Source organism: Drosophila guanche, unplaced genomic scaffold (genome assembly GCF_900245975.1).
Source record: "Drosophila guanche unplaced genomic scaffold, DGUA_6, whole genome shotgun sequence".
Classification (NCBI taxonomy): Eukaryota; Metazoa; Arthropoda; class Insecta; order Diptera; family Drosophilidae; genus Drosophila; species Drosophila guanche.
This window is the reverse complement of record NW_022995760.1, coordinates 540,933-554,603: the sequence shown is the minus strand read 5'-3', so window position 1 is coordinate 554,603 and position 13,671 is coordinate 540,933. Positions and strand designations below refer to the sequence as shown.

Genomic DNA, 13,671 nt, shown 5'->3' with positions numbered 1-13,671 from the left:
GCTCCAACAAGCGCGCACACGCAGACCAGACGGCCGGCAATAATGCAAGTTTGTAGAAATATAGCATTATTCGTATTAATCGTACATATTGTTAAGTATAAAAAAAAGGGTACAGATGCTTCTAGATTTCACACACACACTACAATCAATTTTGGTACATGGCTCTGACGCGAAAACTGTAGGCTGCAAATGTTCGTCGTGTTTCTATTATATTCAAGGTGTTTCTTCTTGTTATTGGTTTGTGTGCGAATTGTGTTTTGGTGTTAAATGAACATTTTGGCAGCTGGTGGGCAGTGCAAAATCACTTCTTTCCGGACTTCTTGATGCCGCCGCCGACTAGAGGTCCCTTCTTTGAGGCGTTCGCCTTGGCCGCGTCTAGGGCCTTCTGCTGCTCCTTCTGCTTCTGCTTGAAGGCGATCTCTTCATCGTCCATGTCCTTGGCATCCTTCTTAGGGGCCTTCAATGGCTTCTTTTTACCACCCTCACGTCCAGTCATGATTCCACAGTATTCTTAATGCAAAAAGGGAAAATTGAATATAAATTTTGCCAAAATAGCTGTCACGCACCTTTTATCACGTTTTCTCCACACGGTTGTCGCAGTCGTTATCGATTTCGCTTATCGCACAAAAGTACCGATTCATTTTTTCAAACCTACCCTGTGCATCGATAAATATAATCAAACGCCGCGGGAATACGATATAAGATGTGAAGCAACACTTTTAGTGTATATTTGCCCTATCGGATAAGTAACGCCGCTTGTGATAATATCGAGATCAAAAACTATCCCTACTAATATATTCGGCAGCCCAAAGAAATATCACCTACGATGATATTATCAGCATAATATATCGATATTTTGATGTACCAGTATCGATGCTGCAAGTGCAGCTAATGCGCTTGTTTGCTATCTTTATAAACAAATGCAGCAGCAGCAAACAGATGTGAAAGTATTGTGACAGTGACTTGGATTTTGTGCGCGCGAGACCTGTGTGGCTGCAAGGTGACACTATCACCATCGATACAGCAGCCACAGCCTCCGCCTCCGCCTCGGCCGCAGGCGGATGCATTTCCATCTGCAGCCAAAATAACATTACTGTAAGTTGCACTCCCACTCTGATATTCTAAAACGCATCTGCATCCAGATAGAAATCTCGCTGAGGGGCCAACACGGAAGAGCCAGTCGTGTCGCCATAACAAATGGCGTGACGACAAATTCAAACAAATTGGATTAACAGCACGATAGAATCTGTGACACAGTTGCCATTGTAATAATCCACAGCCCCAGTCGAAGCCCCCCACCTAATGCTATAATAGCCAATATAGTGGATGCCCTGCGGCGGCGATATTTATAGCGATTAGCATAGCCGTCGTTATGGGCAAGACCAGGTGGAGGCAGAGGTGGGATTGGCAGCATGTGTGGGTTGTGGCTGGAATGGTTGGGCCCACATTCCGTTATGTTCTGATTTGAGTGACCCCCAAGCCTTGAGCATTTGAGGCATACTTTTGGGATGGGTCTGCTGTGATTACAGGCAACGCACCACTGCCCCGATGGGTGCTGGATGCGGTTCAGGACAGTCTCCGGATGCCAACGAATCTCTCAGACCCAGACTCTGACCATGACCTGTTCATGCTCGCATCGCTTTACCACAGATAAGTGAGTGGACTCTACGCGTACCCTGAGCCATTCACCCATCTCCGATATCACCCATCGAAATAGAGAGACTTTTGAGTACGAATATGTAAGGCAATCATCATGCTCGGACCTGGACTTTGAGCCATGCTCGGAAACACACGCGATAACGCGCGGGACAGCCACTCAGAAGTCAGAACTGGCAACTGAGAAACTGGTTTCCCCTGCTCTTCTATTCGTCTGTCCGTCAGTCAGTTGGTCGGCTGCTTTCTCTGTTGCTGTCAATTGCCACAGCTCTAATTGGACGAATGTGCATTCAGTCAGTCCGGGTCAGAAGCACACTTAATCCCGACACAGATCAAGATCCCAGCATTCAAATTCAAGTCCAGATGCACATCTGTACTCACATTGGTACTCATTCCTCTGACATTTTCCATTCGCCATTGTGTCTGCAATTGATATGAGCCGCGTCGAGCCGTTTGAGGCTGCCGTTTCATATGCAAACCAAATAAATATAACTTGCGCGACCTAACGAAAGTATTCTCAAGTGCCCGCGAGTACGCGGGAGTACGAGTGCAAATACTCTACTCGTACATGAAGGTACATGGATGTGCGATTACGATTACAATTACGAGTGGGACAGTATGTCTGTCCCATGTTCGGTGCAATCATTGCTGTTGAATGCTTATCAGAGCAGTGTCGTCGTCTGTGCTGCACGGCCACCCTGCCGCTCTTCCTCCTGCCCCCGGTGGTAAGCCATCAACGACCAGTGGCAAAGTGATAATCAATTGGCCATAACCCAACCAATTGCCCGGCTACTTTTAGATTGGGGAAAGCTTTGTGTGTGGGAGAGGTGTGTTGGGGTGTCTTTATGTTGGGCGACTACAGGGTTAGTAGGTGAATGAAGGGTGGATGACGGCAGCGAGCGAAGGCCACTCGAAATTGGATAGACATATAATCAATCAATTTTACAAAACGGACAACCAATTTTCCAACTAATCCGCAGTTGCGCGCGCTGGCGACCTGGTGTAGCTGTAGCTGTAGCTGTTGCTGTTGCTGTCTGTAGCCTGTGGCCTGTGGCTTGTATGTGGCTGCTTCTGTCCATGGTACACAGTCAGCCAGAAGAGCATCATGAGCACCATTGGCAACGGAAACAACGGGAACGGCAACGGAAACGTGAGCCTGATGCAGGATATCCAGAACAAGTACTCCTTTCTGGAGAACCTTTTTAGCAAGTTCTGGAAATCCATCATCAAGTCAAACTCCTCGCTAAAACTCCAGCTGCGAAACATCAAATGGAAGAACCCAAAGGCCACGCCCGGCTGTGCCTATCAGCCGACAGAGGTGGGTCCCGCTCACTTTGGGTTTTCATTATCGGCTTCCCATATGTTAATTAATTTCCATTTTCTTCATCCCTAAACAAATTCAAACAGATTGAACAGATGGCAAATGTGATTACCCATGGGATGTGGATACTGCCGGCGCTGTTTGCGGCCATCAAGCTGTTCGAGCGCTCCACCAACGCCAGCCAGTATCTGGTCTCGTGGGTCTACGGTGGCGCTCTCTGCATGCTCTTCACCATATCGACGTTCTTTCACTGCTCCTGCTACTGTGCCGAACACAAGTGAGTGTAAATAAGTTATAACTTTTTGCCCAAATGAATTATCTTTCCATTTTGTAGACTACCGAGGAACTACAAGGCCTGGCCCGCCTTTGGCTGGCGCTCGTATCAGGGACTAAAGAATGTTCTCCACCGGTGCGATCGGGCCATGATTTATGTGTTCATTGCCGGCTCCTACTTCCCCTGGCTGACGCTGGAGAACACCGACCACTCGGCCATTCTCTTTTGCATGGAGTGGGTCATCTGGCTGATGGCTGGGGTGGGCATAGCCTACCAGCAGGTGAGCAAGAGCCGCAAGAGCTGCCATTGTGCAACAAATTTGTAACAATAATCCGCTCGTCAGCTCTTCCACGAACGCTACAAGTGCTTGGAGACGTTCTTCTATCTGGTGATGGGACTGGGACCCGCCCTCGTTGTGGTTCTGACCGGCCACCACTTCCATGGGATGATACAGCTGAAATACGGCGGCGCCTTCTACATACTGGGCATTGTGTTCTTCAAGTCGGATGGGCTCATACCCATGGCCCATGCCATCTGGCACCTGTTTGTGGTGCTGGCCGCCGGCTGTCACTATTATGCCATATTGGTCAATCTCTATCCCAGCGACATTGGCATCAGCGATTAAAGTGGCGCACACTGCGCCCTGCGGAGAGAAACAGCGAATTTATACCTTAGAGTACTTAACGACAGGGATTCGGGTGCGATATACTGATGTTGATGTTGATGTATGTATGATGTATTCGCTTTGTATTCGAAGGGTTCTCGCTTTTGTCAGCCATTTGTAATGTGTTCCTTTGAACGATAATACGGTAACACCCCCCAACACCCACCCAAGTCACTGCTGCTCCACAGTTAGCCAAATTTTATGACGCCAAGCCCTGGGCCCTGGCCATGGCCTCGGTGCATGGAAATAGGAATAATAGTTGTAGCCTAGAATAACGAACGACTAAAAACAAACAAACAAAGAAACAAAAAACTAAAATCGAAACGATTCTTGTGATCAGTATCTGCGGTCTTGCCAAAGATTCAAATTATACGTGGCTCATGTCTCTACTTCTCTCATCCTAATATACGTTTATACATATATTCTATTATATACACATATACATAAAATACAATATATATTGTATACTACTATATTATATACACTCTTAGACCGTAGCGTACTGTACAAAATTAGATATTGATATTCATTACATGTACAAATATGTACAATATGCAAATGGTATGCAGCCAGACAGGCAGACAGATTTATATACATGCTGCACTGTACTGTGCTGTGTGTGCACACGTTTTAGCTATATGTTTCTCAAAGACTTCGACCAGACGAAAGGCAAGAACCTCAGACCCGAAAATCATAAGCAAACAAACAACCAAAAACCCAATTTGTACAAAAAAGAACATGAATATTCCAAATGCCCGGCCACCCCCTCCTGCCTTTTGAACATTAGAAGCCCGCCTAGCATGCATACAAGATACATGTTTATATACAGATATACATATATACATCAGAGCAGAATATATATACATACACATATAATTATATACTCTTATATACGGATATGTATTGTAGTTCGATTTTAAGGTCAGACCATCCTTGTCCCCCTCGCTCCGTCCCCGTCACACAGTCACGAACCAATCTGTTGGCCAGCTCATTGTTTAGCTCAGGGACTACTCGATGTATTCGCAAATACTGAAAGATAATTATTTGATTTGATTTGAGATTCGTGATGGCCCTCCCATACCCACACCCACACCCCATCCCGATCCGTGGACTTTGTTTCTGGCTCAGTTCGGATCTAGACTAGATCTTAAGACAAAATCCTTTGGCATCCAAACCAAAACTCAAAAGATGCTTCAATAAACGTTCATTTTGAAACGATCCCAGGTCTTTTATTTCTTCGTTTCGCCTCAGAAAGCGAAAGTTGAAGCAGAAATAAGATTCAATTGGGCTCAAATTTGGATTGGAGGCACATACAATTGAAGTAACTGTTTGTGGTTCGAGAACTTCCAGGCGATAACTGATGCTCCCAGCTCAACTGAAGAGCCATAAGCCAATCTGTTTTTGCACTTTGTCCGTTGGCAAAAGTTTCTTGCGAAATTAAATTTAACTTTTATTGCACACGGAAAATATCGATAGTAAATCCATAGAATCTTGGGTCTATCGATAGTGTCTCTGATGAGTAATAATGGACGGCGATAGGGAGAAACAAGCACACGATGGGCTTCTGAACATTTTAAACGCTTTAAACACACCCGGTGGATGCTCGAAAGGATTGACGCTGTCCGAGGCGACTCTTCAGGAGCATCGGCAGCTGCTGCACGATATTCGGAGGGGAGGAGGCGAGGCCCTTGTCGTCACAGCCGACCGAGTGCAACAGCTGCTGGCGGAGGCGGACCAGAGGCAGGACAATGACCTGCTGAGGGCATGGCACCTGTGGCTAAACGAGGTGATCCTCAACCGGCGGCTGCTGCTGGCCCGACCAAAGCTGCTGGTGGACTGGCTGCTGGAGCGGGCGGCTCTGAAAGGTGTCGCGGAAGAGCTGCAGCTGCTGCACACCCTCCTTAAATCGCTGCCTGTCCAGGCTCTGCAGCTGTTCTGGCCAATTCTGTCGATTCTGTCCCAGCCGCAGGACGTGGAGGCAGCCCTGTTGCTGGTCATGTGCCAGGAGACGGTGTATGTCGAGCTGGGAGAGTCGGATGACCCGAAGCTTAGCCAGTATCTAGCCAACAACCTGCTGCAGCCACACTATGAGGGACGCTGGGTGTCCTCTCATTCGGAAAAGCTACCCCTGCTGCTGGCCCACACCCTGCAGCTCCTACAGAAGATCGTCAGCAAGAATTGTGACTACGCAGAGCAGCACGTCCCGGAGCTGATGGGCTACATTTTGGCCTACCTTCCGTATGGCGCTTGCGGCGAGTATCCCGCCAAGCTGCACGTGCCGCGGCGGGTGCAGCCTGCCCAGCAAGCTGCTGCCTATGCCACCGAGGAAGAGGATCAACACCAGCCCACCAGCAGCCAGGGCAAGTCCAGCTCCGGCGGCAAACGCAGCAAGGTACGGAAGGTGCGCACCCGCCAAAAGCAGAAGAGCGGCCCGTCGGGTGAGGCAGGTGTCCACAACATGCCGCAGGACCGACTACTGCTGATGAGCAATCTCGACTACGGCTGCCTCACCGGAGACACGGAGGCGGGCACTCCCTCCGACTCGGAAGCGCAGCTGGCGCAGGCAGGCGCCCCGAAGGCGATGCGGCAGCTGCTGGCCAGCGTGAGAATCTCCGCCCTCCACCTGATGAGCGCCCTTACCAAGCAGCTTCCCCGCCGCTGCCTGTACGGCTACTGGCACGCGATCTTCCCCAGCGACGAGGGCTCGCAAACACAACACCATCTGCTCCATTTGGCCAAGTTCGATTGCAATTCCCGCTGCCGCGCCCTCGCCCTCCAGCTGGCCGGACAACTGCTCTACGGCTCCAAGGGATACCTGAGCCAGGCCCACTCCAGGGGACCCTCCACCTTCACACCGTTCTCCGTGAGCCTGGCCAGATCCGTGATGACCGTCTACCGTTCGCTGACGTATATCCTGGAGCGCGAGTACGCCCCGCCCGTGCTGACGCAGTGCCTAAAGTGCCTGGCCATCCTCGTGCAGGCCACGCCCTTCGACCAGCTGGAAATGGGCTTCGTCTACGAGTTCGTGCTGCCCGTGAAGAGGCTGGCGAAGAGCGGAGGGAACACGCCAGTGACAGTGGCCGCCCTGATGGTGATGGAGATGCTGGTGGCGACACCACGACTGACACAGGAAATGTCCAGTGCTGTGGGCCTGGGCCCTGCACTGCGCATAGAGGCTCAAATGGATTGCCTCCATCTGGAACAGGAAGAAGCGCTTGAGCGTGAGCACTTCTGCGAAGAGCTCTGCGATTCGGAAGCAGAAGAAGAGAACGACAACGAGCAGGAGCAGCAACAGAAACAACAGCAAGTGGAAGCGGCTCAGGGGCTGATTGAACCGTCATCGATACCTCGCAACTCGTGGCTCCTCCGCATGGTACTCCGCTATTTGGGCTGTCCATCGACGGAGCCACCGCTGCAACTGGAGTGCTACCAGGTGCTGCTGGCCATGACCACACACATTGGACTGCTGCGGAAGCAGCTGGCACACCTCGGGCGGGCCATCGCCGCTGGCCTTATGCATGCCAATGCGGACGTTCGGCTTCATGCCGCCCGCTGCCTGGACTCGATGGGCTACCAGATGGGGCGCACCCAGCCGGAGCCGTCCGATCGAGAACTCGAGCTCGCCTTCTGGCTCGGCCTGTTGCCTCATATTTTCAAGGCCTTCAACGCGGAGGCGGCTCCCGGTCCCCTCAAGAGCGCCCTTTGCGACTCGCTGTCGAACATGGGAGTCGTTACCTTCGAGGATCTGCCCACTGGGCAGCGCCACAGTCTGGTGGCCTTCCTTAGCGGCTGCAGCAGCGACGATGCCGAGGAGCCCCTGGTGCGGGCGGCCGCGCTGCGTGCCCTGGCCGTCTTCGCTCAGCATCCGTCGCTGAAGGCGAACCTCGTGTTCGTGGAGAATGTTGCAGAGCTGACGCTGCGCCTCACCAGCGACTCCCAGGTGGCGGTGCGAATCAAGGCTGCCTGGGCCCTGGGGAACATCAGCGACGCCCTGCTGGCCGGCGTCTCTGGCAACTCGGAGCGTGTCTATGATGAGCTGCTCGACCGCCTAATCCAGACGGCTACCAAATGCTGCAGCGACCACGACAAGGTGCGGGCCAATGCGGTGCGGGCCCTGGGCAATCTCCTCCAGCTGCAGCTTCAGCTTCTGGCGAGGCAGCGCCCAGACGTTGGCCAGGAGAAGACGCAGGCACAGGCGGCCATTATTAAGCTGCTGGACTGCATGCGGACAGCGGGCGGGGCCAAGGTCAAGTGGAATGCCTGCTACGCCATCGGTAGCCTGGTCAAGCATCGGGAGTTCTTCTCCGGCAGCGCTGGCCTGGGCGACCTGCTCTTCCCCTCACTCTGCCAGCTGATCGTCCAGCACGCCAACTTCAAGGTGCGCATCAATGCCACGGCCGTCCTGCTGCAGGTGGAGCAGCGCGCGGACTTTGACTCGCACTTTGCGCTCGTGTGGCGCTCGCTCCTGGAGGCCCTAGAGCGCTCCAATGCCCTGGACAGCTTCGAGGAGTACAACCATCGGGACGGACTGCAGCAGCAGCTGTGCCTGGCCATTGTCCACCTGCTAGCCTTGGCGCTACCCAACGATCTGCCCGCCTGTCAGGCGGACCTCGAGCAGCGTGTCGACATGGTGGTGCCCAATTGGCGGCGCGTCGCCTATCGCATGATACCCGAGCAGTCGGCGCCACTCTTCACCTGCAGCCAGCTGCTCGATCAACGACTTCATTCCACTGCCGTCATGCAGCGTCCAGCCCTGAACTTCATAGTGAAGACTCTGCGACTGGACTCGTAGCAAATCATTCATGATGCCCAGTGTTATCCAATAAATGCCACACGCTTTACACAACAGCAACATCGATTTCTATAAAGTTTATTTCTATATATTTTGTATACTCTCGTACATAATGTAATGTGGGGGGAGGGACCTTCCTTGAGCGAAAAGAGCGCCCGCCGCCCGCTCATCGATCGCTCGACTAGCGACTGCTCCACACACGATATTCCTTCTTTCTGATGTGTGTCTCTTTGTGTAACCCCATAGAGCAGCAAGTCCCAGGGCAAATCATGGAGATCTAAATGGAGTCTAGTCTGTTTTGTGGTCGGGATATCTTTTCTACACATATACCCTGCTCTTGGCTCTGCTCCCTTATTGCACGAAAATATGAAATATGAGTGGAAAAATATGAGTGCAATCAACGGATTATTCTCATTGTTAAGAGAGTGCCATTCTTTGTCCTAAAAAAAGTTTTAAAACAACTTAAGAACTCGTTAAACACGTTAAAATGCAACTCCACCTCGACAAAGAGAGAGAAATATGCCTTTGAATGGCCAAAGCACACACTAGTGGGAGGGGATGGGTGCAGAGATATGCAGTTAGTGGATGAAGAACATATAAAGATACATGTGTATCAATTTATATATTAATTTAATGCATTTTTTAAGTGCCAGTGAAATGTCACAAAAGATCTATATTTAGTGGCTAAAAATACAGGATCGGAATAAGGTTTCAGTTGTGTGCTGTGCGTCCCCATCCTCAGCCTGTGCATATGTGATACCTGACTCAGATGCAAATCCACAGATGCAATGTTTCAGTTCAGTTTCAGTTCGAATAAACTGTCGAAAAGTCGAAGAGTTAATATGGATTTGTGGCGCTTCTAACCGAATTTCTATTGAACGAAGTCTAAGAAGAATGCGAAACGATTGTTTTGGGCTACTTTGTGTGTGCTAAATTAACAAGTCAAACTAAAAAAAAAATAAAAAACAATCATAAAATCGACCGTAGCCCCCCCCCCCCCCCCCTCTTCTTTTCTGGTCCCAACGGCCGCGCCTCTCCACGCCTTGCCTCACCGTCATTCATAGTCCTTCTATACTTAAATCTAAGCTCCCCCAGAGACCCCGTGTCTATCTCTATGTATGTCTCGTTTGACTCCATCTGCTACTGCTACTCCTACTTCTAGTTCTACTTGGGCTCCCGCGGCTCGCTCTCCCGGTCGTCCATCACCGCCTTGATCTGGCTGAGGTGTGTCGGCAGATTGATGCGCTTCGTCTCGGATTGTCCCAGGCCGGGCTCATCGCCAAAGCTGAGCATGCGCTTGCCCCCGCGCACCTTCTCGTTCATCAGCTGCAGATCCTGTAGAAAGTAAATTCAAAACATTTCATGAGCCACAGATGGCAAGAGGCAGGAGAGGCACGCGGCCAATGTTTACCTTTGCGGGACTGCGATAGAACTCGTAGACCATCTGATTGGGCGACTGCTGGATCTCGTTCTTGGGCATTTGCGTCACGTACAGCGAGTGATTCTGCGTCACCTTCTTCGGCTGGGCGGCCCGCTCCGAAGGATGGGGCGAGAGGAGTAGATCGGCGGCCTTTATCTTGCAGCCGGTCACGTCCGGAGTCATGTTCAGGTAGTCGATCGCAAACTGCTTCATCAGCGGCACATACTTGTTGTTGTAGAAGTAAATAATGTCCTTCACCTTTGGCTCCCCATCGTCATTGAGGCCGATGAGCACCTCCCGATAGACGCTGTTCACCGCCTGCGGTTGATTGCGATACGCGCGCATAATGTCGCTGAATTTGGGCTCCTCCAGCTTCGATACCTGTGGAAGGATGTGTCATGCTGTTTAGAATTGCAAGAATTCAAAGCAAGGGCAATGGCATGGGCAGCTCTTGTGTAAGCGCATCAATCAGAGAGAGACAGAGCGAATGTGAAGGCGAAGAGCGATGCACACTTACCCTTATGTAAATATATATTGCACACATGATTATTTGATCGAGATGGCGATCCTTCATGAGGTCTGTCTTCTGCGTGATCGAGTGCTCGAAGATGTGCCAGATGCGCTCGGGTGCCTTGTCGACCACACTAAGCTCTGAGCAGAGCTTCAGGATGCGCAGCCAGCCGAGGAGATAGACCTTGCGCAGAAAGATCTGTAGGGCGCCGGCGGTGCGGTCACAGTTCACGTCGTAGTGGGTGGGCAGCGGCTTGGGGGCGGTGGCGATCATGTCCCAGACGGGGGAGTCGCTCGCCCAGGCCAGGCGCTCGAGACAGGTCTCCTCGATGGAGTTGAGGTGCTTGATCAGGGAGCGGTTGAGGCAGCCCTCGTGCGAGCCGTGCCGCACCACAATCTCGATGATCTTCTGGAACTCGAAGGCGCTAATACTGAAACACTTGAGCACCCAGGGGAACTTGAGCTCCGTCTTGTAGGCCTCCAGCACCAGCTCCACGCAGCAGGCCATCAGCGTGATGTTGAAGTTTACCAGCGAGATCTTCTGCACCAGCAGACGCTTGAGATCGAACTCGGGCTTGTTCTTGATTTCCGCCTGCAGGATCTGATCCAGCAGATAGAAGTAGAAGGACTTGGCTAGGCGGAAGCGGCTCTTCGCCTCCCCCGACGGATAATGGGCGAGGAACTTTGACTTGATGCCTTCGATGATTTTCAGCAACTTGGCATTCACCTCTTCGCCAGCTTGCCTACCACAATACAGAATAAAGGATACAGGATGGAGGATAGAGGATAAGCAACTGCATAGCCAAGAGATTGTCTGGATGGGGGATGGATGGGGCATACTCACTTGACATAGTCTGTGGGCTCGGTGATGCGATCGAAGGCGCGCAACTGCTTCACATTGTTGGTGGCATTGAGGACGGGCTCGAACTTCTCGCCAGCCATTGCCGGCTGGGCGGGCAGATCCTGTTTGCGTGTCAGCGGCGTGGCCGGCGGCCGCAGGGCCTGATCGTTCAGGTTGGTGTGATCGCTGGCATCGTAGGCGCTCAGAATGCGCTCGTCGAACTCGCCCACGCTCAGCACGTACTGCTCGTAGCTGATGTTGAGCGACTTAAGGTTGCGTTCAAAGTTCTCGTTGCTCAGGAGGCCCAGCATGGTCCTCTCGTGGCCATAGATGGTCTGCAAGGGGAAGAGGCATTGATTGCCTTTGTCTTTCTCTCTTTCTCTTCGTTTGTCACTCACCTTTGTCTGGAAGAAGCTGGACATGATCTCCCTGAAGGTGGTGGCCTTCATGGCCTTGGCCTCCTCGGTCATGTCGCAGAAGTAGGACAGAATGCAGTGGGGATTGGCCCTGAAGTCCACCTCCGTCCAGTTGCTGGGCAGTCCGTCGAATTTTGGATTGATGAGATCGGTGCGCCTCTCGGCAAGCACATTGTTGTAGATCAGATCGATGCAGCAGATCATCAGGTTGAAGGACGTCACCAGGTCAACGGTGGTGCTCGGCTTCTGGTTCTTGGCGCACAAGAACAACCGCCAGCAAATGTCATCCAGCTTGATGTAGGAGCACTTGCCATTGGCATGATTGGCATGCAAAGAACTGCAATCAAAATAGGTGAAAATAGGTCAGGGGATTGCAGCCGACAGGCGAGGACTCACCTATATTTCGAGTGGCGTTTCTCGTTGGGCGGACAGTTAAAGATCTTGTCAAAGATGTTGCGAAAGCGTTTGTACAGTGTGAATGTGATGCTGAACTTGCGATCCAGGACCGCGATCTCGCTGACAAACTCCTTCGTCAGATTGGCCATGTCGCACCACTGCTTGATCTTTGTCTTGAAGTCGTAGATGCTGCAAAAAACACAAATGCCAAATTGTTGCTTAAGCTACAGAGATAGCGAGAGAGAGAGAGGGAGAGGGAGAAGGGGCACAGAAGAGAACGTAGAACCTACCTCATCTGGCAACAGCGGAGCAGATTATTGAGGGATACGCAATTGCCGCGCACCATGGCATCCTGACCAATCACCGTGGGTGTGCTCGAGCGGCGACAGGCCGCAAAGAGTGCGCAGCAGAGCCACATCGTGGAGTCTCCCTGAAAGATATCAGATTTCAGATTGGTGTGGATGCGGGTGGGGGAAAGGGGAGGTGACGGCACGGCACGGCCACGGGAACTACTCACCTCCATGACGCAGCGCTGTCCCACATCCAGGTACATCGACCAGCCATCCTCCTCCGTCTGGCTGTCCATATTGAGTTCGCGGCACAGATTCGTGTATTTGGCTTTCGTGATCTCCAGGGTGTCGTCTGTGACGACGGCCCCGCTGACCACCTCGGCGCCCAGCTCCTGCTCTTGGCCGTCGTTGCTCATCGTGCCCGGATGCGTTTTCACTATTTTTGCTACACTTAACTTAGGATTTGTTGCTTTTTGTTTGATGTTGTATTTTAATGTGAAGTGTTGGTTGTTGGTGTTGTTGCTGCTGCCGCCGCGGGGCGGGGGACGTGTGCAGGCAGGCAGCGATGACAGATTTCCGTACTTTTTCGTTGCTTGTTTTGGCGCGCCTCCGGATGCTCGCTGATGTTGTGCTGGGGTTGGGAAACTGTGTTCCTATTATATTTATATATATTATATACATGCAGGGCATGCACTTTTACGCGCCGCACCTAATTTTTTTATTAAGTAAAAGGCGGGAAACAGTGATACCGCGGTTGTTATCGAAGGCCCTCAGAAATATACCGAAATATACACTCTCATTTGCGAAATATACTGCAAATATACCATTGAACGTAATACATTTTCCAAAGAGGGATATAAAATAGTATTTTCCTTTATTTGAGATCATAAATTTGCTGATAATATTGATTTATTCTACCGTATACAGTAGGTAAACCTACAAATTTCGACACCAAAATATACCGCCAAATATATACTATAAAGTGTCACCCCAAGGCGGGAAAGTGTTACGTTCACGTGCACGAACTAGCAAGTTCAACATCTGAACGGATCCGACTCTTTTTTTGTTCATGAACGTAGCCATGTGTTGGT

The 13,671-nt window shown here is 51.3% G+C and overlaps 4 protein-coding genes across 6 annotated transcripts; 2 read left to right on the top strand and 2 right to left on the bottom strand.

Moving 5' to 3' along the window:
• Nucleotides 1-53: 53 nt before the first annotated feature.
• LOC117590708 (translation machinery-associated protein 7 homolog) lies at nt 54-652 on the bottom strand. 2 transcript variants are annotated; one of them, XM_034283606.1, is made up of 2 exons: nt 567-652; nt 54-510 (listed from the first exon to the last, which is right to left on the bottom strand). In XM_034283606.1, the coding sequence occupies exon 2, from the start codon at nt 494-496 to the stop codon at nt 302-304; it is 195 nt and encodes a 64-aa protein (XP_034139497.1). In that variant the 5' UTR covers nt 497-510; nt 567-652; the 3' UTR covers nt 54-301. The 2 variants fall into 2 exon arrangements, with proteins under 2 accessions (XP_034139497.1, XP_034139498.1); XM_034283607.1 differs by having other exon boundaries at nt 54-513; nt 571-612.
• A 244-nt stretch (nt 653-896) lies between these two features.
• LOC117590805 (monocyte to macrophage differentiation factor) lies at nt 897-4,631 on the top strand. Of its 2 annotated transcripts, XM_034283771.1 has the most exons (5): nt 897-1,095; nt 2,637-2,974; nt 3,064-3,254; nt 3,312-3,531; nt 3,595-4,631. In XM_034283771.1, the coding sequence occupies exons 2-5, from the start codon at nt 2,762-2,764 to the stop codon at nt 3,874-3,876; spliced, it is 906 nt and encodes a 301-aa protein (XP_034139662.1). In that variant the 5' UTR covers nt 897-1,095; nt 2,637-2,761; the 3' UTR covers nt 3,877-4,631. The 2 variants fall into 2 exon arrangements, with proteins under 2 accessions (XP_034139662.1, XP_034139663.1); XM_034283772.1 differs by lacking the exon at nt 897-1,095 and having other exon boundaries at nt 2,577-2,974.
• A 789-nt stretch (nt 4,632-5,420) lies between these two features.
• On the top strand, nt 5,421-8,767 carry LOC117590803 (HEAT repeat-containing protein 6). The gene has a single exon (XM_034283769.1). The coding sequence runs from the start codon at nt 5,441-5,443 to the stop codon at nt 8,705-8,707; it is 3,267 nt and encodes a 1,088-aa protein (XP_034139660.1). The 5' UTR covers nt 5,421-5,440; the 3' UTR covers nt 8,708-8,767.
• A 2-nt stretch (nt 8,768-8,769) lies between these two features.
• On the bottom strand, nt 8,770-13,325 carry LOC117590804 (retinoblastoma family protein). Its single transcript, XM_034283770.1, has 8 exons — nt 12,808-13,325; nt 12,581-12,720; nt 12,291-12,479; nt 11,877-12,231; nt 11,482-11,813; nt 10,645-11,380; nt 10,119-10,508; nt 8,770-10,042 (listed from the first exon to the last, which is right to left on the bottom strand). Exons 1-8 carry the CDS (start codon nt 12,994-12,996, stop codon nt 9,872-9,874), a joined length of 2,502 nt encoding a protein of 833 aa, XP_034139661.1. The 5' UTR covers nt 12,997-13,325; the 3' UTR covers nt 8,770-9,871.
• Between the last annotated feature and the right edge of the window lie 346 nt (nt 13,326-13,671).

Bases quoted from the DNA above. Each gene is read 5' to 3' on its own strand.
- LOC117590803 (XM_034283769.1), top strand. From the start codon at position 5,441: ATGGACGGCGATAGGGAGAAACAAGCACACGATGGGCTTCTGAACATT.
- LOC117590708 (XM_034283606.1), bottom strand. From the start codon at position 496: ATGACTGGACGTGAGGGTGGTAAAAAGAAGCCATTGAAGGCCCCTAAG.
- LOC117590804 (XM_034283770.1), bottom strand. From the start codon at position 12,996: ATGAGCAACGACGGCCAAGAGCAGGAGCTGGGCGCCGAGGTGGTCAGC. The intron at 12,480-12,580 runs GTAGGTTCTACG...TGTTTTTTGCAG, and splicing joins CTCCGCTGTTGCCAGATGAG to CATCTACGACTTCAAGACAA. The intron at 10,043-10,118 runs GTAAACATTGGC...TACTTTCTACAG, and splicing joins TCTATCGCAGTCCCGCAAAG to GATCTGCAGCTGATGAACGA.
- LOC117590805 (XM_034283771.1), top strand. From the start codon at position 2,762: ATGAGCACCATTGGCAACGGAAACAACGGGAACGGCAACGGAAACGTG. The intron at 2,975-3,063 runs GTGGGTCCCGCT...AAATTCAAACAG, and splicing joins GTGCCTATCAGCCGACAGAG to ATTGAACAGATGGCAAATGT. The intron at 3,255-3,311 runs GTGAGTGTAAAT...TCCATTTTGTAG, and splicing joins TGCTACTGTGCCGAACACAA to ACTACCGAGGAACTACAAGG.